This window comes from Danio rerio, chromosome 22, assembly GCF_052040795.2.
Source record: "Danio rerio strain M-AB ecotype USA chromosome 22, GRCz13ab, whole genome shotgun sequence".
Taxonomy (NCBI): domain Eukaryota; kingdom Metazoa; phylum Chordata; class Actinopteri; order Cypriniformes; family Danionidae; genus Danio; species Danio rerio.
The window spans coordinates 6893957-6916970 of NC_141042.1; the positions used below are offsets into that span (position 1 = coordinate 6893957).

General features: G+C 34.8%; 3 protein-coding genes across 6 annotated transcripts in view; 2 read left to right on the forward strand and 1 right to left on the reverse strand.

Annotated features, from left to right (window-relative positions):
• Positions 1 to 19856, reverse strand: part of si:dkey-19a16.7 — a 32643-nt gene extending 12787 nt beyond the window's left edge. Inside the window, exons 1-3 of one of the 2 annotated variants that reach the window (XM_087303728.1) lie at positions 19774 to 19856; positions 15048 to 15123; positions 7908 to 8026 (exon numbers count right to left, since the gene is read on the reverse strand). The gene's annotated coding sequence lies outside the window, so the exon portion shown is untranslated. Of the gene's footprint in view, positions 1 to 7907; positions 8027 to 15047; positions 15124 to 19585 lie in introns of both variants that reach the window. The other variant, XM_087303729.1, reaches the window with a different exon arrangement.
• On the forward strand, positions 533 to 22999 carry LOC147831477 (CD48 antigen-like). 3 transcript variants are annotated; one of them, XM_087303731.1, is made up of 8 exons: positions 533 to 1387; positions 3282 to 4009; positions 4104 to 4232; positions 12096 to 12416; positions 14674 to 14952; positions 15036 to 15146; positions 15231 to 15301; positions 20169 to 22095. In XM_087303731.1, the coding sequence occupies exons 3-8, from the start codon at positions 4139 to 4141 to the stop codon at positions 20193 to 20195; spliced, it is 903 nt and encodes a 300-aa protein (XP_087159857.1). In that variant the 5' UTR covers positions 533 to 1387; positions 3282 to 4009; positions 4104 to 4138; the 3' UTR covers positions 20196 to 22095. The 3 variants fall into 3 exon arrangements, with proteins under 3 accessions (XP_087159857.1, XP_087159859.1, XP_087159858.1); XM_087303733.1 differs by lacking the exons at positions 533 to 1387; positions 3282 to 4009; positions 4104 to 4232 and adding an exon at positions 11728 to 11865 and having other exon boundaries at positions 20169 to 22999; XM_087303732.1 differs by lacking the exons at positions 533 to 1387; positions 3282 to 4009; positions 4104 to 4232; positions 20169 to 22095 and adding an exon at positions 11733 to 11865 and having other exon boundaries at positions 15231 to 15473.
• Positions 1339 to 4111, forward strand: LOC141380156 (lymphocyte function-associated antigen 3-like). The gene is given in 4 exon segments (XM_087304813.1): positions 1339 to 1387; positions 3282 to 3605; positions 3729 to 3934; positions 3936 to 4111. Coding segments are annotated over 4 exon segments (699 nt in total). The 3' UTR covers positions 4056 to 4111.
• Positions 23000 to 23014: the final 15 nt, after the last annotated feature.

The following is a 23014-nucleotide window of genomic DNA, read 5'->3' on the forward strand; positions in this document are numbered from 1 at the left end:
CTTAGATGCATCTATTTTAACATAACTGTAAAATTCATTTATATAATTTTGTACATAAAACATACATAAAACAAACTACATTCCTCATCCTTTTCTCTCTTTCCTTTTCTCTCCCTTCTTTTATTTCTTGAGATTCTGTTCGCGGTTGACAAACACCAACTATATAGTGTGGATCCTTATGACGCGTTTAATCTAGTGTCCAAATCTCATCCTTATTATCTCCTCTCTCTTTCCCCCACATAATCATTTCTATTTCTAAAATAATTTTTTAAAAATTTGACCCTATAGTTGATCCCATAGTTTTTGCAACCTTCATTCTTCTCTTGAAGGAATAGTTCACCCTATAATGAGAATTCCTCCCGTTGACCGCCAGATGGCCACATTTACACATTCTTCAAACTCAAAACTCAGGGTTACCTCAACCATTTTGTCACCGCAAAGCACAATTTGTCATCTAACGTATTATCAAAATTTCATTGCAAATGTAATTTTTTTTTGCTTTCATAAAGTTAAAAACACAATTATATTGTATAAGAATGCAACAGTGGAATGCAAAAAAAAGTCAACTTACTGTTGTAAATTGTCGTTAGTAATTTATATGTAAAGTTAGCTATGAATTTTCCTGTTTGACCTCTGACCATTTGATTTGACTTCATGCTCTGTGCTGAATGCATTATTTTAAGGTTCATGATGGCAGGAAATGGCTCTTCACCTACAAACTAATCACCCATGCTCTAAACACTGGTGTACAAGCTCTTTGTCCACCAAAATACAAACCCACAATTCTAAGGAAATCAGACCGCAGCTGGTTTCAGTTTGATGTAGAAGCTGAGCTGCTACTGTCAGACCTCTATATATATAAGACAATTAAAAACCATTCAAAAACTTTTTTAACCACAAATATTAAGAAATATTTTTCACAATAGCACACTCTTTAATTTGCATATAGCATAAAGGACATTTAATGAGGCTTTTCAATACCTTTTAACATTTTCACTGGTAAGAATGTCTCAACTGTCTCTCTTGAATGAGTTTTAGAACTTTTAACATTATTACATTTAGTTTCCATGGCAAAACATCAATCCTAAATCAAAAGTGATCAATTTAAAATTGATTTGCATTCTAAATTTGGAACATCCCAAATAATAATAAAAAAACTGTCACTGTTAAATGATAAATATTAACCATCCTGTTTTTATTTAAACAATTTAAAGCTCTAAAAAGAGAAAGATGATCATTTGGAGGAGGGTCAAATTCTGCTGTGGGTGAATTCACAAAAAGTTGAGTAGTGTTTTCAGCGGATATGCTTTTACACCAGACACAGAGCTGCTGAAGAAAATGTTTCCTGTGTTTGTTTTGTCATGCCTGTGCTTGAGGCGTCTGATTGGTAAGTTCTAAAGCATTATAGACCCTTTTTCACAAGCCTGTTATGACCCGTTTAACGGTCATCATCAGATTTAGCTTACTAAATCCTTGAAAGTTTTTAATATTTAGATTTTTTTTGTAAAATGTATGAACATTTATATGATTTTACACAGGCCTATGTATTATATAATCTTTACAATGAATTTCAAAAAACAAATTACAGCTTATGCAAGGTGTTTCTAAAGCAGCATCTATGGGGCAGGACAGTAAATTTGACATTATTCTCTCTTCTAGCTATCATTATCAGACTCACACTATTCTTTTTTTTCCTTTTTCTAAAAGTCTTTATAACACCATCATGGTGTTTTTCTTTTCTTTTTTCAGCAAATAGGACTGAAAAAAACTGTTTGTTGTGCTCCTCCATTCACTGTGCTCTAAAGCTCCGGTCAGACCACATGATTGTTATTGTTGGTTACGAAAGTCACGATCAGATTATGTGATTTTTTTCTTGATAAAATCTTGACTTGTCATAAGTAACAAATGTGCCAGACTACATCAGTCTACGACCAGCGTTAATTCCCAAAGTAGTCACAAGTGTTGCTAGAACAATATTTCTTGTCTCAATTTCTTTCTTTTTTATCTTATGTCAATCTCAATAAACACTGATGCTTGCAGAAAACTAATAACTACATTATGTAAGGGCATTCAATGCGACATGGATATGATCAAACTTATGATTCCTTTTTAATATAAATATTTTTTTTATTATCTAAATGTATATTTTCCTCCCAGTGTTGATTATTAAACACTCCCTCGCCTAAACTTTTCGTGAGTGAGATAGAGAGAATGAAAGCACATCAGCACCGAGGAAAAATAAGATGCTCAAGACATAATAAAATAATGACATATTAAAAAATAGCAAATATATAACTGAGATTTGTGATACAACAATCACAGTGAAGCATTCATTAAATCCTTATTTTCCTCAGAGCTAAACAAATCACCCACCCATGTAGTTGAGTAGCAAAGGAGCACAAACAAAACTATAATTCATATTTTTTTTTTACGAATTTTATTTGGTATAATTGTTATCTTAATTTTAATGTATCTTTTGTTGGACAGATTTCTATAAACAAAAATAAATAACATTTAAGGTGAAGCGCTTCAAAACAAGTCCGCTATATGTGCCAAGGCACGAATTGCCTTGTGTTTGTGCTGGTTTGTTAAATAAATAATAGTCCAGCCTAAATAAAATGGAAGTGAAATATTCACAGTTTCAGAAAAGCCTATATTAAACAGTTTTTACTATTAATGACAAATTTAAATAAGCAGGAGATACTTTTGCAATGTATTCGCAGCACTGAACATGTTCCCAGATTACCTCGGAAGAACAAACTCTGTTGGAAGGATGAGAGAACTCAGAAACTCATTGTGAGAATGGAGATGTCTGCATATTTGTGCCAGCCTGTCAGATAAAATTGCTTAAAACACCTTAGTATTTTAGAAAAGGTAGTTAACCAATGACTGACCTTATCCACCCATGACCCACCCATAAGTACATCTGCAGATTATTTTCTGCGTTTGGTGTCAGGAGGTGTTGCAGGCATGATATCGGTTGTCATGAACTATGCATAATTACACGAGAATAAATTATTGAATTTTGTGTTACGACTCCCAGTTGTTGTTAATGAATCCTTACGACACCAATGTCAAGGAAACAGTGCTGAATTCATGACAAATTCGTGTGATCTGACCGGTCCTTAAGTCTACCAACTATGATGACTTGCGCTGCTGAGAAACCCGAAATGTGAAAAGGGTCCATTACGGCTTCATTTTGTTAATCTTTTTTTTTAAAACATTATCTACTGTATAAAAGCAAAAATATAAACTGACATGCACTTATTTTTGTTCGCTAGGTGTGTTTGGTTTAGAGACAAAAGAAAGCTATTCAGTGCTGGAGGGAGATTCTGTCACTTTAAGAACTGGTGCTACTGGCGGAGATGAAGATATTCTGTGAAGTTTAAGAAACGAGAAGTCTTTAATAGCTAAAATCAATAGAGAGGCCAAAAATGTCTTCACATTTGATGGTGTGGATGGGAGATTCAGAGGCAGACTGAAGCTGGACCATCAAACTGGATTTTTGACCATCACGAACATCACATCTGTACATGCTGGAGATTATGAAGTAAAGTTAAGTGGCGCAAAACATTCTTCAAAAACATTTAGTGTTTCTGTTTATGGTGAGTAGAGTACCTTCATCCTGGCCTTCAAGATTTTCTTTATTTTATATTACAAAATGATCAGTAAGATGACACTCACTAACTCACTAATATCATTATACATTTTCTTTTTTAATGTTTCAGCTTGTCTGCCTGTTCCTGTCCTCATCTTTAACTCTTCTCAGTGTTCCTCATCCTCACAGTACAACAGTTCAGTGTTGTATTCAGTGGGGAATGTGAGTGCTGCGAGTCTCTCCTGGTATAAAGGAAACAGTGTATTGTCCAGCATCAGTGTGTCTGATCTCAGCATCAGTCTCTCTCTACCTCTGGAGGTGGATTATCAGGATAACAACACCTACAGCTGTGTGATCAACAACACCATCAGCAACCAGACCACACATCTGGACACCAACACACTCTTTCAGGTGTGAAAATGCTGATATTAATGTTTATTTACTCAGCTGTTCTTAATCTGTGATTGTAGATCGGATTGACACGCTCACTTCTTTATCATCGCAGTTCTGGCCTGACAGTCTTTTCTACAACAAGACTCTATGATCTTTGTTGCTGCCGTTTCTGGGTTCCTGTTAATTGCTGTTGTGGTTTGGTTCTTCTGGACTGGCAAGAAATGCAGAAAAACTAATGAAGGCAAGTTTGCTGCATATGAGTTGGAAATATTGTAGCCTTTTCAGTAGTAAGAACATTTAAAGGTGCAGTATGGAAGTTTGCCACCCAGTGGTTGAACTAGGTATTGCACTCCTGGATCAAAACACAGCTCTTCCTCGGACAAGTCTATGCAAGCGCAGGTTGCCAGATTGATGTGAGTGTGCCTAATTATCAAGCCTAAAGGTTGATTTAAGGCTCATTTAGGTTTTCTAACAAAGTAACATCAAGCGATATAGAAGAAACATTTTCTATACTACATGGAGTTTTTGTCCTAACCAACACCTGAAATTTATATTTTAGAAACAGCCTTTATTTCCCACAGGTGAACAACACAAGAAACATTGATCACCTCAGGTACACCATGTGCTTTATTCAGTGGTAAATGCTTATAATGTGAGTTAGACATTTATTGCCATACTACTAAATGCAGCAGCAGATTCACCTCAGATCTTAAAAATAAAATAAACCGCTTGAAATTGAAATTTAAAACTGACTTGGTGCAAGCCAACACATATCAGTTATTCAGCATGTATATTTAATAATATTAAAGAGTTTTAATATGTATTAATTTGATTATAAACCTTACCATGATCTTGGAGTGCAGTGAGTGCACTATCCTGTTCTTCTAAATAGCTCGATATAAATTTCCAAATTGCTTATCACTGCAAATCGTGTCACGTAGCGTGTTAGAACACATGGTTACAATTTAACCTGCTCACCTAATGTTTATGTCAGTAATATTTATACTATTTGCAAATTAAAAACCACCTATGGAGGTCTGAATCTGAGTCTCATTTCGAAGTCTGCTACTGTCCACCAAAGGTCGCATTTCGGTCACGAATGCATGCTTTCAGAGCCTTCATGACTAAATAAATGAAATACGCTGTTTTTCATGAAGGCAACCCATGTTGCTAAAATATAATTGGCTAAAGGGGCAGTGGGCGGGACCTAAACAAAGACAGCCGTTCTGGCTCAGAATATCTCAAAATCTGACTTTAGCATTGTTTTTCAGATAAACAAGTATGTTCACTTAGCATGTTCCTTAAATATCTGCAATCATATTATCATATTTTTATGCTTAAAAGAGTCAAAAAACCTCAAAAATACCCTAAATTATCATTACGTTTCTATCTGAAACAAAAGTCACTCAAAATTGTTATGATTGACACTGAAGAGCATACATCTAGGTGTCTTGCATGTTTGTTATTCACAGCTTTTGATAAAATTAATAATTCAGCGATAGAGATTTGTTAGGTTTGCCAAATAAATTTCAAACTCTTGCGTGTTTGTTTATCTTAGGCAGGTTGCTTTGCACAGTGCATTCTTGAATTATGCAGAATTGTCATGTCCACTAATTAAGCAATGTTTATTGGCCATGTATTGGTTTGTTAGTGGATTTGACTGATAAGGTGATCCAGTTTATGGAGTTGATAAACTAGGAAAATATATGGCACAGGTACAGGGGTTGGACAATAAAACTAAAACACTGGCCAATTTAGTGTTGGTGGTTTCATGGGTAAATTTAAGCAGTCTGGTGGCCAATCTTCATTAATTGCACATTCCACCAGTAACAGCAGAGTGTGGAGATTTAATTAGCAGAATAACAGCACAGTTTTGTTTAAAATATTGCATTGCACAACATTATGAGTGATATATCAGAGTTCAAATAAAAGAATGGGACAAATTGTTGGTGCGTGTCTTTGTAAGAATTAAATGTGCAACTCAACTCTCCTGTTTCCACCAAAACTGTTCATCAGGAAATCTACAGGGTCAATATACATGGCAGGGCTGCTATAGCCAAACCTTTGGTCACTTGTGACACCATGTTTCAATGGTGCCAGCATTAAAAATCTTAGGCTGTGGACAATGTGAAAAATGTATTGCTCTCTGGTGAGTTCACCTTCACTGTCTTTCCCACATCCAAGAGAGTCACGGTGTGGAGAAACCCCAAAGAAACGTACCACCCAGACTGTTGCATGCCCAGAGTGCAGCATGGGGCTGGATCAGTGATTCAGTGATGTTTTTTTTTTCTGCAATATCATGGCATTCTCTAGGTCCAATACATGTGCTAGATGGCCCAAGGACTACCAAACCATTCTGGAGGACCATGTGCACCCAATGGTTCAAACATTGAATGATGGCGGTGTCGTATATTTAAAATGATAAAACGCAGATACACATAGCAAGAATGGTGACAGTGTTTTGAGGAACATGAAAGTGAAGTTGAACATCTTCTAAAGCCTGCACAGTCACCACATCTAAATATTATTAAGCCACTTTTGGCTTTGTTGAAGGAGCAAGTCAGGAAATGTCAGGTACTGTAGTGACCAGGGGCCTCATGTATCAACGCTGCGTAGGCACAAAAACTTTGCGTACGCCAGGTTTCACGCTCAGAATTGCCCACGTTTGGATTTACTAACGATGAACTGAACGTGGGAATGTGCGCAGCTTCATGGCAGCTTTCTGGCAGGCGTACGCACATTTTTTGTGCGTGTCTGTTTTATTTCCATTGGCGACTCCTAGAGGCAGTTGTGTTAAATTGCTCTCTACAAAGTGTCTGAGCCTTGCAATGGCAGCTGTATGAGACGGGTTCATCTAGGAGGTATATAAGATTTCCATACCAAACAGTTGACCAGCCAAACATTAAAGCACAATTTGCAGCGGTCGCCTGTTTTCCCAATGTAATCTGAGCAATCTACTGCACGCACATTGCTATAAAGACACTATCTGAAGATGAATTTGCATGCGGGAAACATTTCCATTCAATAAATGTGCAAATAAAATATGATGCACAAACTTATTGATGATTCCTACTTGTCTTTCTCGTGATAAATAGTTGGAAAAATCTGATATGTAGCGAAAGAAAAAAGAAGAATGAGTTCATGCTCGAACGTGTCAAAACATCTTGATGAGCGTCTTACGAGCTGCGCCACTGAGACTGTTACAGGTGCTGCAACATTTTACACCTATAAACCACACTATTTCTCTTTTAATTCACTCAGTGCGATGTTCAGACCCAACTGTGTTAGTCGCATCAGCTAAACTCTCCCACTCTATTTTTTTTTTTGTTGTTAATTCCGGAGAACAAACTTGCAAATAACACCGCTTTTCTCCGGTCTACCTCCGAAAGCAGCACCTCCAATTCACATTCTGTTCAAAGTTTCTCTTTTTGCTTGCTTTTGCCATTGCTTTTATTGTTGGGTTTTGCCAAAGTAGAGTCATTTGCATATTCATACGGGGGAGGAGGCAGGTAGGGGTTTTGTGCTCGTGCTCAGTTTCACGTTCATTCAGATGTACAAAAGAATATGCGTGAGATTCGGCGTACGCAGTGTTTCATACATCTGAATTTTTTCTGAGTACGCACATTTACAGCTTTGTGCGTACGCAATGTTTTAGTATGATTTCCATGCAAGTCTTCGTACATGAGGCCCCAGGTGTTTCTTTTTCATTGTCCAACCCCTGTTTGTCTTGTACTGCTGAAAAACAAAAGCAGTACATGTGTTTTCTACAAAGATCTGGCAACACAGAGTCAATACATACTGTATTTTGTTCACTGTGAGTTCATGCTCAGTGCATAAATAAAAGAGACAACTTCGATACATGATTAAATATGTCAGGTTAGTTCCCCCAAAATTATTAGAGATATTAATTACTCACCCTCATGTTGTTCCAAACCTGAGACATTCCTTCATCTTTAGAACACAAATTAAGATATTTTGGATGAAATCTGAGAGCTCTCTTGTCCTCCATAGACATCAATGGTTCCCCGAATCAATCTAGAACGGTACCACAAAATATAGTAAAATCAGTCCATGTGTCTTCAGTAGTTCAACTAAAATACTATCAAGCTGTGAGACTACTTTTGTGTAGAGGAATTTGACTGGTACCTTTAAAAAAATCTTTTCTACAACAGCTACAAATATTTTACTTTATTTGATAGTACTTTACTATGAATTATAATTTAAAATAGTGGTGGGAAAGGAATGTTTGCAAGTGCGTGTCTAAAAGTGGACTGGAACGCAGCTCTAATATAACCTAGAGCAGGGGTGACCAACCCTGTTCCTGGAGAGTCACCTTCCTGCAGATTTCAGCTGCAACCCACATCAAACACACCTGCCTGTAATTATCACGTGGTGTTCAGGTCTTAATTAATTGGTTCAGGTGTGTTTGACATGGGTAGCAACTGAAATCTGCAGGAATGTGGCTCTCCAGGAACAGGGTTGGCCACCCCTGACCTAGAGAGTTTTGACTAAATTGTCACAAAACCCCACCCCTAACCCCATCCCTCACTGTGATGTCGCTTGCAGTCCATGACTCAGCGTGCATGTGCAATTCTGCAGCCAGACACTTTTGGGGTTTTGTCTCGATTTTGTTGACATTTTCTTGAACCTGAATAGATACTTTTCGCTCTCTTCTGTGATTCGTTACACCCGTTACAGCCCTGAAATAAAAGATTACTATATATTTAGATTAATTGTGATTAATGAATAATAATACTCAATGGCAACACTTCCTAAATTGTAAATTAGAGCATTCAACAGTTTGCCAAAAATATTTTTTAATGGATATCTTTGATGTAAAATGTAAAGCTGTGTATAGGATGAAAGTCACACTAAGGGCATACACACACTAGGTACAGTTGCTTTGAATCGTGCAGTAGCGCAGTTGGTTCCCAACGGCCTGCACTCCAACTGCTTTTACCTTAAAAACCTGCTAACATCAATGATGCAACTGTTCAGTTTGACAGGAAGAGAAGCGATCTTGCTTTGTACAACAGAAATTGCTTTATGCCTAGTTCAGACTGAGTGATTTTAGCCCCGATTTTGGCTCGCCGACAGGTTTTGAGAAATCGCCGACAAATGCCTGAAATCACAGGCAAATCGCTGCTCGTGCACGTGAGTGTCAATCACACAGTATGAACTATCAAAGATGAGATCTGAGAGAATCGCCGATGAGTCACCGATGCCTGCAAGATATTTGGCGTGCTAAATATCTGGAGCTGTCGGCGATTCAAATCATGCCGTGTGAATTGAGTTTTGACTGAAAATAACATCAGCGATCGCCTACAGCCAATGAGAGAGCAGCTTTCACTGACAGGACTCAGGAGCAACCGTGTCTGTTTGACGTTTCATACAGAAATAAATTAGTTTATTATCAATGTTGAGGAGCAATGGCTAATTCCCTTTAAACCCAGGTTAGCAAATATGTACATTTTCTACCCCATTAAAGGCTTCTTTCTCATTATGTAGTTAATAACAAAAGATATACTACGTGTTTTTGGCTGTTAGACGTAGTTTGGACGAACTTGTCGGCGATTCTTCCTATAGTAAAGTCATGCAATGTGAAAGTCCTAGTCACCGATCCATCTTGCAGTGTAAACAAAGCAGCGACGAAACGCAAGCCCAGATAGTCATGCAGTATGAAAACATCTGTGACACGACTACTTTGAAAATCATGCAGTCTGACATTAGTTATATTGATTTAGTGGTTTCCCTGCAGAAAAATCCAGCTTAAACCAGCCTAGGCTGGTTGGCTGGTTTTAGCTGGTTGACAAGCCTGGTTTTAGAGGGGTTTTGGCCACTTCCAGGCTGGTTTCCAGCCATTTCCAGCCTGGTCTTAGCTGGTCAGGCTGGAAAATGACCAGCCAAATCCAACTAAAACCAGCTTGACCAGCCTGGTTTAAGCTGGATATAGCTGGTTTTGGCTGGACTCCCAGCTTGGCTAGGCTGGTCAAGCTGGTCATCTCACAGCCTGACCAGCTAAGACCAGGCTGGAAATGGCTGGAAACCAGCCTGGAAGTGGCCAAAACCCCTCTAAAACCAGCCTGGTCGACCAGCTAAAACCAGCCAACCAGCCTAGGTGGGTTTAAGCTGGATTTTTAGCAGGGTTGATATGCAGTGACACACAGTCAAATATTTTGCCGAACAGATCCACAACTTTTGACGCTCATAAATTATTATGAAAGTCATCATACTGCACGTATTAGGAGGTTTGCTGAAGGTGCAGCTGTCGTGCAGTAAGTAGTGTGTCTAACTACCACAGTTTGCCTCTATTGAACAGTAAGAGTTATTAATAAACCTATATGAAACAGTGCCTTAAAAATGACGTTGCGTCTTCAGTTTCGCACTCAGGTGCACTTTGCACTTTGAAAGTTTATTAAAGGTACAAATCCCTCACTGCATGACAGCTGCACCTTCAGCAAACCTCTTGATACATGCAGCACGATGACTTTTGTGATCATTTTTGAGCGTCAAAAGTTGTAGATCTGATCGGCAAAATATTTGACTTTGTGTCACTGCATCCTAAATGACTATAACTACAGCAATCTCCACTGTGCTGAGGGAAAGCACTTCTCTCCTGTTAAACTACAGTCAAATCATCAACGACGTAAGCATGTTCAGGTTCAGAAAGTAAAGATGCAGTGTGAGTGCAGGCCATCGAGGGAGAGGGGAGGGGGGGATAACCGCGCTTCGGCACGGTTCAGGGTTATTGTACGCACTTAGTTTTTAAAATAGCAGTACAGGAAGAAGGCCTCATCTAACTGAACACACATCAAACAAATAACCGTTCTATGCACAAGCTATTTGTCCAACCGACATATGAAAGATCTTTTTGAAGACAACCAAAGCAAACTAAATCCTGAAGCAGTGTGAAACGGCAGATGACCTTTGCAAATGGGCAAAAGTTAAAACAAACTAAAATGATTAAGCATCCTTATGATTTATTTTATCATTAAATGCATGTTTGACTATTCCACTACTCCTCTGCTCTCTAATACTTGACAGTCAGAAAGTAGCTTTCAGAAATGATCAGTGTCAGTTAAAATGTTTTTCATTTGATGATAATAATTGTTATTGATCATTAAGTCTTAAGAAGACCTTGAAAAGTCTATATATCTTATATTTTATGTACAGTTGAAGTCAGAATTATTAGCCCCCTGTTTATTTTCTTCCCCAGTTTCTGTTTAACGGAGAGAAGATTTATTTAAAACATTTCTAATCATAATAGTTTTAATAACTCATCTCTAATAACTGATTTATTTTATCTTTGCCATGATGATAATAAATAATATTTGACTAGATATTTTTCAAGACACTTCTATACAGCTTAAAGTGACATTTAAAGGCTTAACTAGGTTAATTAGGTTAACTAGGCAGGTTAGGGTAATTAGGCAAGTTATTGTATAACGATGGTTTGTTTTGTAGACTATTGTAAAATATATTGCTTAAAGGGACTAATAATATTGACCTTAAAATGTTATTAAAATGTTTAAAAAATATTAAAACTGCTTTTATTCTAGCCAAAATAAAACAAATAAGACTTTCTCCAGAAGAAAAAATATTATCAGACATACTATGAAAATTTCCTTGATTAAACATAATTTAGGAAATAATTAAAAAAGAAAAAAATAATCAAAGGGGGGCTAATAATTCTGACTTCAACAGTACATAAAATCATGTATGCAGTATGTGTGTGCGCGCACTAATAGGTTGGTCATTCTCTTTAGTAGGAGGATTCACAAGTGTGCATGTTAACAGATAGTCTTACTAGACCGCTGAGCAAATGAAGAGAATGTTTTGTACGTTTATTTTGTTCTGTTTGTGTTCTCTGAGAGGTAAGCTATAATACAATACACAGTAAACTCATTTTAATGAGCTAACCCTTAAAATACTAAAAGTATCATCAAAATTGTACTGGTTTTACTCTACAGTAACTTTGTGACTTCACATACTTGTTTTACTCAACAAGTAGATTATTTTATAAGATGTGAAGGATTAAGCTTCTGATTTCACTTATTTTTCTATTCCATTAAATGCTACAGCTAACCCTCTTCATGTTCTACAGGTGTGTTTGGAGATTCAGTCTCAGTAATGGAAGGAGATTCTGTCTCTCTAAACTCTAGTGTTACCAAAATACCTGAAGATGACGACATTCTCTGGAAATTTGGAGCCAATAAGTCTCTGATAGCTGAAATGAGTGGAGCTGATGGAATCTTCTCTATTAAACATGATGTTCTGGATGGGAGATTCAGAGACAGACTGAAGCTGGACAATCAAACTGGATCTTTGACCATCACGAACATCACAACCAAACATGCTGGAGATTATGAAGTGCAGATTCGTGGAGCAAAACTAAGATCCAAAACATTCAGCGTTTCTGTCTATGGTGAGTAGAGATCATTGGATGAAGCTTTCACGACAAATTCCTGTTTTATTAAAGAACTGTTTTTGTTTTTGAGTTTTTTATTTTAATAATAAATCAAATTTCCACAATAATGTATCTGAAAATAAAATACGTTTTATCAATTCCTCTGAAAAAAAAATGACAAAGAAAGGGCGCTTATTACAACATGAGTCAATGAGGGTTTCTAAAAAGCAAAATAGTGCAATTATTGAAAAACTTGTAATAATAATAATAATAATAATAATAATAATAATAATAATAAAATATTTAAAGGCGACAAGTGAAATTTCTTCTTTTTTTTTTTTTTTTTAAACGCTCACATTATATTATGCTCCATTCAAGCATTAAATGCACATTATTGAATAAGCGGGACCACAAAACCAGTCATAAGTGCTCATTTTCACATTTTTCCATAATCTGAAAGCTGTTAAATAAGATTTCTACTGATGTATATGACAATATGTTATAAATATATGAAAATGTAGAATCCGAGGGTTTAAACAAACGTAAATACTGAGAAAAAAAACACCTTTAAAGTTGTCCAAATTAACTACTTGGCAATGCACTTTGCTAATTAAAAATTGAGTTTTAATATATTTACAGTAAGAAATGTACAAAATGTCTTCATGGAACATGATCTTTACTACATATTCTTTAATTAACAACACGTACACTCACTTAATACACAAATACACTTAGACATCACCTACATATAGGGCCAGACAGAATGTGCCATTTCAGCTAAGAATTTTGTTAAAAAAAAATTAAAATCAGCAATTTTATTTTATGGGAGTATTAGAATTATTTTGGGAGTATCGTAACTAAAATCTTAATATATGAAATAATAAATAATACCTTTTTAACTTGTATTTAATGTTTACAATGCAAATCCAATTAGATCTACTTATTTGGTAAACAAAGCAAGTCTCTCATATAATATCTCTACTAAAAGACAGAAAATATTACTTTACAAACTGTACTGTAAATAAATCAAATTAACACTTTCATATTAGTCAATAACATTACTGAGAATAATAAAAAAACTGAGTAAATATTAACTTACACACACTTACACAAATAAATATAGACTCATTGATAGGCTAATAATCTGCGGATCTCTGCGCGCATATTCTATGTGGGCCTACCTATATGATATAAAATTGCAGGTTTTATATAATTAGTTGCATGTTTATATATAATAACTTATATTTGATTGTAACTTTAACTTAATTTGATTTTAATTCAATAACGTGCACCTTTTGTAAAGCTGCTTTGAAACAATAATTATTGTAAAAAGTGCTATAAACTTGAATTGAACAATATCCTTATAAGTCACTCACATATTTTTAGACTACAGCTAAAACTACCCGTGCAACATAAGACTGAATTTGTCATCCAGGGTGGCACATTCAATATATATTCATGACAAATATAAATATACAGTTAAAGTCAGATTTATTAGCCCCCCTGAATTATTAGACCACTTGTTTATTTTTTCCCCAAATTTTGTCCCTAAATGGGTGTTTAAAAAATTTAAACTGCTTTTAGTCTAGCTGAAATAAAACAAATAAGACTTTTTCTAGAAGAAAAAAATATTATTAGACATACTATGAAAATTTCCTTGCGCTGTTAAAAAAATTCAAAGGGGGGCTAATAATTCTGACTTTAACTGTACATGAAAAAATGACACATTAAAATCAACCTCGGCTGACAATGACAATGCGCAACTCGCTGTTATTCACACCCTTCATAGTGTGCAAATATTTCAGCCTGTTATCACTTACGTGTTTGTAAGTTTACTTTTTAAGCAAGTGTTTAATGTTACAAAAATAAAAGCAGGATAAATATAATTACTTCTTAATTGTGAAGCAATTAGCACTCATTAAATACACTATAAAAAATATTGGGTTCCACACAGTTCCTTTATGTTGGCTCAACACAAATGTATTAAGTTCAACTTAACGGGCATTTTTAAAATTAATTCTAAGAAGTTTAAACATAAAACAATACAAATTAAATAAATAAAAATAAGAATTTTGTTGTTTCAACTGATTTTAAATAAGTCGTTTGAACAAGCAGTAAATAAAGTAATTTCTTTTTTTTTTTTGAGTATAGAAAATCTAGGTAATCAAAATACGTTGCAAACGCTGTTGTTTTAGATCTCAGAAACACTTCATCACATAAATAATTTTTGGGGTAGATTTATCCATATTAATCTTTATTTTCTGCTGTTTTCCAGCTCGTCTGCCTGTTCCTATCCTCAACTCTTCTCGATGTCCATCATCTCAGTATAACTGTTCAGTGCTGTGTTCAGTGGTAAATGTGACTGCTGTGAGTCTCTCCTGGTACAAAGGAAACGGTTTATTGTCCAGCATCAGTGTGTCTGATCAGATCAGGAGCCTTTCTTTAGATGTGGAATATCAAGACACATACAGTTGCGTGGTGAACAACTCCATCAGCAACCAGACCACACAACTCAACATCACTCAACTCTGTCAACCATGTAACACACCATCAGGTATGTTGGCGTTGATATAAAAGTTGTTTATCTTCAGATTAGACCGATGCTGTCTTTCTAATGGTTTACTGTGTCCATTACAGGACTGCACTTACCTTTATTGTATATAGTGCTGATATGCACTGCGGCTGGATTACTATTAACTGTTGTCATAGTTTGTCTGAACTGCATCTGCAAGAAACGACAAAGAAGAGGTGAAGAAAATCAGCAATTAATCAGTATAGAGATATTATTATTTATTAGGACACAAATTCTAATATTGGTTTATTTGATTGTAGTTAATGCACCCCAGATGTATGTGGAATACAACACAGATTCGCCGCAGTGCAAAAAAACAACACGGAAAACGGTAAGCTTATTTTTGGATGTGTTGTGGACGTTGTGTTGCAGGCAGTTTGACTGAAGTTTGCTGATTGAAGTTGTGTAAAAATGCACATCAGACGTAACTGACAAACACAACTGCCATTACGTTTAGTAAACAAAGAGCAGGTTAAAAGGTTGTTAGGTTTATTTTTGTTTGTTGGTTCTTTAATGTGTGCAGTCAAGTCTATTAGTTATGTTTTGCAAGTTGTTAAGTATCTTATTTTGCATAATTTTGTTTATAAAATGAGCTTTATAAATAACTTGAGCTCACTTTTTTTGTTTAAGTTAGTAAGTCTACTGTTTGTGCATTTAAAATGCAGTTAAAGGAATATTTCACAGAAAAACATGCACATTCTGCTATCATTTAATCACCCGACACTTGTAGCAAACTTTTAGGAGTTTCTTGTTATCTGTTGAACACAAAAGAAGATACTTCGAAAAAAATTTTTTTATAAAAAATAAAATATTAATAATAATAATAATAATAAACCATTGAGTTCTATAGTATTTGTTTTTTTACTATAAAAATCAATGGTTACAGGTTTTCAAACTTTATTCAGAATATCTCCCTTTGTGAAAGAAACTCATATAATCTTAAGTAAATAGTTAGAGAATATTTATTTTTGGGTTAACTATCCCTTTAACTTTATTCATTTTTTAGGGGGAGAGACATCTGACAGAATAGTGTCTTTGGTAGCATATTAGCACTTTTTATTTACTTATTATTTATCACTGATACTACATCTGTCTCCCCAACAGTTGGCATTTAAATAAGCAAGATGTGTATTTAATACATTGATTAATGGACAGAAACAATACATAAAAAATCCACACCAATGCACAACCTCCCGTAATTTATGCACTCTCAACTCAATCTAGATTCACAAGTCAAAGCATAAAATACCTCAACTTGTTACACCTAAAATAATTCAGTTTAATTAATATATATATATATATATATATATTAATTAAATAAAATAAATATAAATAAATAAATATAATATAAAATATATAAATAAATAAATATAAATATATATAAATAAATAAATATAAATAAATATATATATATATATATATATATATATATATATATATATATATATATATATATATATATATATATATATATATATATATATATATATATATATTAAACGTTTTTAGTAGTAATTCTTAATTTTCATTTTTTAGGTAAATAAAACTTTGGGTTTTATTTTATTTTATGTAAGGGTGTACTCATCTGAACCATCCCCTAAATTATTTTATTCATTCATTCATTTTCTTGTCGGCTTAGTCCCTTTATTAATTTGGGGTCACCACAGCGAAATGAACCGCCAACTTATTCAACATGCTTTTACGCAGTGGATGCCCTTCCAGCCGCAACCCATCTCTGGGAATTTAATTATTTTAGACGAACACAATTTAAATAAATTAATAAATAATATTATTTTATTCCAGTTTTGTAACAGCAGTGAATGGAGTTTTTTATAACACTAAAGCATATGGCTATGGGCAAATCAATGCCTTCTGAAGTAATGACATGAGATTTTTGTTGGGAAAATATGATTTTTTAAACTTTTTTTTAACAATTGCTGGGTTCAAACTGCATGCAGTTTAATGAGAGACTTAGGTTATGATGCATGATAAAGGATGTCAGTGCAGCAGAAGTAATCTCAAGATTAATTCAGCATAGACAAACAAATGCACAATTTTAACATGGATACTAATACAAATTGACATCCAAATCCACTGTCTTCTGTTCACAACTCAATCCAATGGAGTCCAATAAACATTTTATGCTGTAATAAAGTTTTAACTATGAATCTTTTTTTCAAAAACCTGTATCTTCACTTTAGAATGCATTTGTTTACCCGCCAGAGATGAATGGATTACTTTTATAATTAATGGATGCACTTTATCAAGCTTTAAAGAAATAGTTCACACAAATATGAAGAGTTCAGATGAAAAAAAAAAAGTGTCATCTGAAATTTTCTACTAAAATAAGCATTTTTTCTCAGGATCTTATGTTTGTTTTCAGTTATTTCACTTTAAAGGCAATGCAAAGAACATACTATTTGCCATAAAAGTAGATTTACTGAACATACACACCAGATCTTGAAAAAAATGTAAATTTTAGGAGAAAATTTCAGGTTTTTGCATCTGAACTCTTCACATTTTTTATAAATCTGTTTGACTTTCTTCTGAACACAAAGGAAAAAAATGGCCATTGACTTGCATAGTATTTTTTGTTAAACAAAGAAGACTATGCAAGTCAATGGCTGTTTTTTTTTTTTTTAAATATCCTGTTTTGTGATCAATAAAAGATGGCAATTCATAAAAGAAGAACTTGAGTGCAAGTAAATGATGAGGATATTTTCGATTTGGTGAACTTTCACTTTAAAAAGCTTTGACACTCTCATTGGGTTGATTTGAAAGGCATACACACCCAGGATGGCTTGAGTGATTCATTTTAATAATAAAAATAATAATATGGATATTGATTTTAAAACTATATTGAGGTCAAGTTGGTTTTATATTCATACATTTGGACTTTATCCTTAATATAATTTCTCTTAAATATTATTTGCAGATTCTAAATAGTAAAATCATATCAGCAGCCAATGACTATCAATTTACAACATTGTTCACAGTCAAATATACAGTGCTGATGTTGTTTAAGTCATACTTGCATGCAAATTCAGGCTGAAAATTAAAAGTACCATGGTGAACAATATAGAGAGCACATCATACTGCAAGTTCAGTAAACAAATGTGTGAATATAAGACCAACTTTACCTCAATTAAATCTAGTTACTTTTATCAAACTGTTACAAGTGTTATCCTTGGCGTGAAAAGGTTTAAAGGCAAGGAACGGAAAACCAAACCAAGTATGTATGAATTAGATGTTTGATTATGGCCTGCTCACACTTACATCAACATCAAACACATGATTGAAAACAACTGGTTTGAATGAGAGTATCAAGATATCTCTGATTTAACCAACATGAAATATACTGTAGTGATGTATAGCTAAAGCTATAGTAGTTTTAAACCATACTATAGTAAAGTACTTGAATTAATCTGTTGTGGTGATTTAATTGTTGTCATAACACAACTACAGTAATAACAAGTTACCAAATACACCAAGTTGTCAACAGCTCTAAGGTGTATTACAGCACAACACATAACATTTTACTGTAATAAAAAAAACTAAAGTATACTTCACTATAGTTGATACTACAGTATGTTGTAACATTCATTAACAAAGAGTTTAAAATACTATAATATACACAGTATTATACACTTTAGCTCTATAGTTTCCAAACACTGCTGATATAACTAACATGAAAAATACTGTAGTGATTTATAGTGAAAGCTATAATAGTTTTGAACAATACAATAGTAAAGTACTTGAAATAGTCTGTTGTGGTGATTCTACTGTTGCAATGGAAACACAACAAACAAATTACCCAATACACTAGGTTTCTACAACTGTGAGGTGTATTACAGTACAATACATCAGCTTACTGTAGTAAAAACTAAAGTATACTACAGTATGTATTACAGTCTATCCGTTCACTAAAGTTAATACAAAGTATGTTGTAGCATTCATTAATAAAGAGTGTTAAATACTATAACATACTATAATATAGTACAGAAACACTAGTATTAAGTATAAATTACTATAGTATTTTTTCATTGTGTGAAGAGAAACCCATTAATCCAACAAAATATCAACATTATGCAAATAAATGTCTTCATGGTTAAATTGTGATCTATTCAAAATCAAATACAACCAAATTTAGCTAAAGTGGTTTGCTATTCTAAAAAAAACTAATCTTAAATCAGTATTATCCCTGCTAAAAAAAACAAAAAAAAAAAAACAGCATATGCTGGTAAGGTATGTTTTGATGCTGGTATGTTGGTCTTGCTGGTTTTAATGCTGGTCTTGTTGATTTCAGTGCAGGTTTTGCTGGTCTCGATGTTGGCCTTGCTGGTTTGAAAGCACTGAAACAAAACTAGCATTGAAACCAGCAAAACTAATTGATACCAGCATAACTAGCATTGAAACCAGCAAAACCAGCAAGACCAGTATTGAAACCAGCAAAACCAGCATTATAACCAGCTAAACTAGCATTGAAACTAGCAAAACTAGCATTGAAACCAGCAAGACTCAACATCAAAACATACCTTACCAGCATATGCTTTTTTTCAGCAGTGATACAAGTAGGCTACGATTTCACTGGAAAGAAAGTAAGACAAGTTATTACCTGTGCTGAAGTCTGGCCTTGATGACAAGATGAAGTGTACCTTTTGTTTGTTTTATAGACGTGCAGCACCAAATTTGTCATTGGTTTTTTTTTTAAGGCAAGCATTCTTAGCTTAGATGCTAACGTGACTAGCCTTAGAACTTAACTTGTTTGACCCTGTTTGATGATAAAAATGTTCAAAAACTCACCAGATGATGAACCACATGAGGCAATTTCCGTTCGTAGCAGCTACTTTCCTGGAATGTAACGGTTGCAGTGACGCTTTCTGTACACTAGATGGCATTCAAGACACTTCATTTTGTAAGAAAAAACAGATTAGCATCTCTAAAATTTAAATAACCAATTCATAACCAATAAGAGAAGATTCCTGGGATACACGCAGCTTTTAATGTATAAGCAAGGTCAACCTTTGGAGTAAAGTCATGTTCAGTTCTACATCTAGATGATATTTTAAAAGTCTGTTGAGGAAGTAAATTACGCAAGAGCTATTATTATTAGACTAGCGATGCTATTTAGAGAGAAATATGTGCTACAGATTTCCTGTGACATCAGCAAGACTGACTGTGTTTGTGTTTCCTTGCAGAAACTTAAAGATGCAGGCTGTTTATGAAAATGTCCCTAAAAAACGTTGACCATATTGACGACAGGAACTGCTGTTAGAGCTCATAGAGGACTTGCATCTTTCATCACTCCTTTTGGTTTTGTTCGCATTTACTCACTGCATGAATATATTTGTTTTCAGACCTTTTATATTTAAAGGTCCATTTGCATTTGCAAACTCAAAAATCTTATCTATAGGTTATTTTTTTATCAGGTGAAAATGTTAATTAAATATTTAATCCAACTTTTTGTTTGCTATTTACTGTTCTTGATTTATTCTTTTTTTACAATTGTAGAGCACTGTATGCTTTGTATATATTTTATTCACAATACAGAGAGCACATACCTTTTGCAGCATCAATATGTCAAGCTTGAATTGATATTTTGTAACAAAAACACCATCACTCTCTACTGTTCTTTAATGATCAAATTCTCTGATAATAGTGCTGCTTTTCCCTGACTATGTGCGCTATAAATACATGCTTTTGTGTGTGTGTGTGTGTGTGTTGAATCATAACATTGTAAAATTAGACATATGACAGGCCTTTACTTATGTCTGTCCTCATATCTGATGCTTATTTGAAGTATACATTCAGTTAAACACTAAATATCATAAAAAAAATTGTAGTCTCAGAGAGGTTTTTAGCTTAATGAAAATTAAACCAAACACTTAAAATCACAATCGACCCCGTAAGTTTATTTATAAAGCTTATTTATTTTATCCAATGGTAATTCTCAAAGTATACAAGAAAAAAAGTTTACGTGTAAAAGTATAAAAATGGCAATTTCAAGAGTTCACACTTAGCTGATGATTGATGATAAAGCTAGTTTGGCACGCTGTCCCAGGAGATCCTCAAGCTCAGGGCTCCCTTCCGTTTGCAGGGCGCGTGGGGAAATTGAGCTTGAGAACCCCACTTCCCTCCTGCTGCTTAAGGACTGCTATGATGAGGGTGTGCTACTGGTGGAACTTGGCTATGGTGCTGATTTGGTTTAGCCAATTTACTTATGTCTCATGTTTTGTACTGTGGGAGGAAACCGGAGGACCCGGGGAAAACCCACACAAGCACAGGGAGAACATGAACTCAACACAGAAATGCCAACTGGCCGGTTAAGCCTAGTTCACACTACAGGATTTTAAACATCAGCAGATCGCTGTGCCGTTCACGTTACATGACTTGACTTTGTGTCTTTTAATCTCTGTGGTGTTCACACTACGCAACACTCCGTGAACGATCCAAAAGAGGGGGGTCACACACTACATGATCTGACAACATCTCATTCCCCATCAGCTCATTCAAGCTACCAAACCACAGCCAATGAAAATTTGAGGGAGGAGTCATCAGAACAAAGCTGAACACTATTGGCTGCTTGTGTGCGGATGACATCACTGACAGCTTTTCAAGCTTTGGAGAAAGCATTTAAAAACATCGTCAAATCAGCTGATTTATGAGCGGATTAATCACTCATCTGCAAGGTTCCAGTGGATAGATACACAGAGAGTTTTTAATTTTTGTAATTTTATAACTCTTTGAAATAAAACTAACATATTTATAACACCCTGCCGTTTTCTAACTATCAGTGTATTTCTTTCTGACATTGTTATTTATTTTTTTATTACAAAACAGTAAAGAACTGAGCATTTCTGCCTTAAATTACCATATTGGTCAAAATGACTGCATGCATGTCTGATACTTTTCGCTGTGACTTTAAATATGTGTGCATTTTCTTGCCTGGCAACTTCCTGCTAACATAAACAAAACTTTCTGATGGCAAAAACATCAATTTACTTTAGATATCTTTCAAAACAGCATATTCTGTGCTGCTAAAAAGCTCCTGTTTGAAAGTGAAAATAAAAGCCAAGACCTTTGCATGTTTTAGTATCTTAACTACATATTTATAGGCTGTATTACAAAAAAAAAAAGATTATATTTTTAGGGTAATGGTGTCATTAAATATGATGCTAGACATTCAAAGCTTAATTTTAATATCTCAATAATAGCTTTGAATGTAAATATGTTGTGACAGTATGGCGTTTTATATGAGAACGGTCAGAATGAGCAGTATGGTAATTCTAATAGTTACAGAATTCTAGTTCCACTGTTAATATAGCCTACTCTCATGTCTGTGCTAACGCAGAATGAAGCCAGTGCACCGAAGCCCATTCTGACCAATCACAGATGTTTCTGCTGAGCTCCTGAACACACAGGCATTCAGCTCATGCTGATATGCTCTCACATTGGCTGTAGCTCGTTACTACATCTGACCACACGTGGGGTTGAGTCGGCCGACTGCTCTGGAATATTTAGCATGCTGAATGTTGGATTTCCGTCTGCGAGGTGTCGGCGACGCGTCAGCGAGCCTCGTTGATGCGTTGCTCAGTAGTTCACACATAAAGAGCGGCGAGCGCCGAGCACCCGCAGATTTCTTCCCGATCACAGCCCGATCTGTAGGCGAGCTCGTTAACTTCCAAATCGGGCTCAAATCAGGCTTAAAATCCTCTAGTGTGAACTAGGCATTAGAGACCCGAACCAGTGGCATTCTTGCTGTGAGGCAACAGTGTTAGCCACTGGGCCACCGTGCCATCCTATAGAGGAAGAAAGAGGAGAGGGGATGGAAGGGGGATTCTTCAAGATGACTCAGATAAGCTGGTTTGGTTATTTATTAGGAATCGTCTGATTGGTAGATCATACATTATGTATGTACAAAACTGCAATTACAATTGAATTATTAGTGTTTTATATTTATTATTGTTGTAAGCTCTAATAGAAATTATAATTCTATTGAAGCATTAATAAAATGCTAATGTGGTAGGCTACTTGCAAAAGCTTC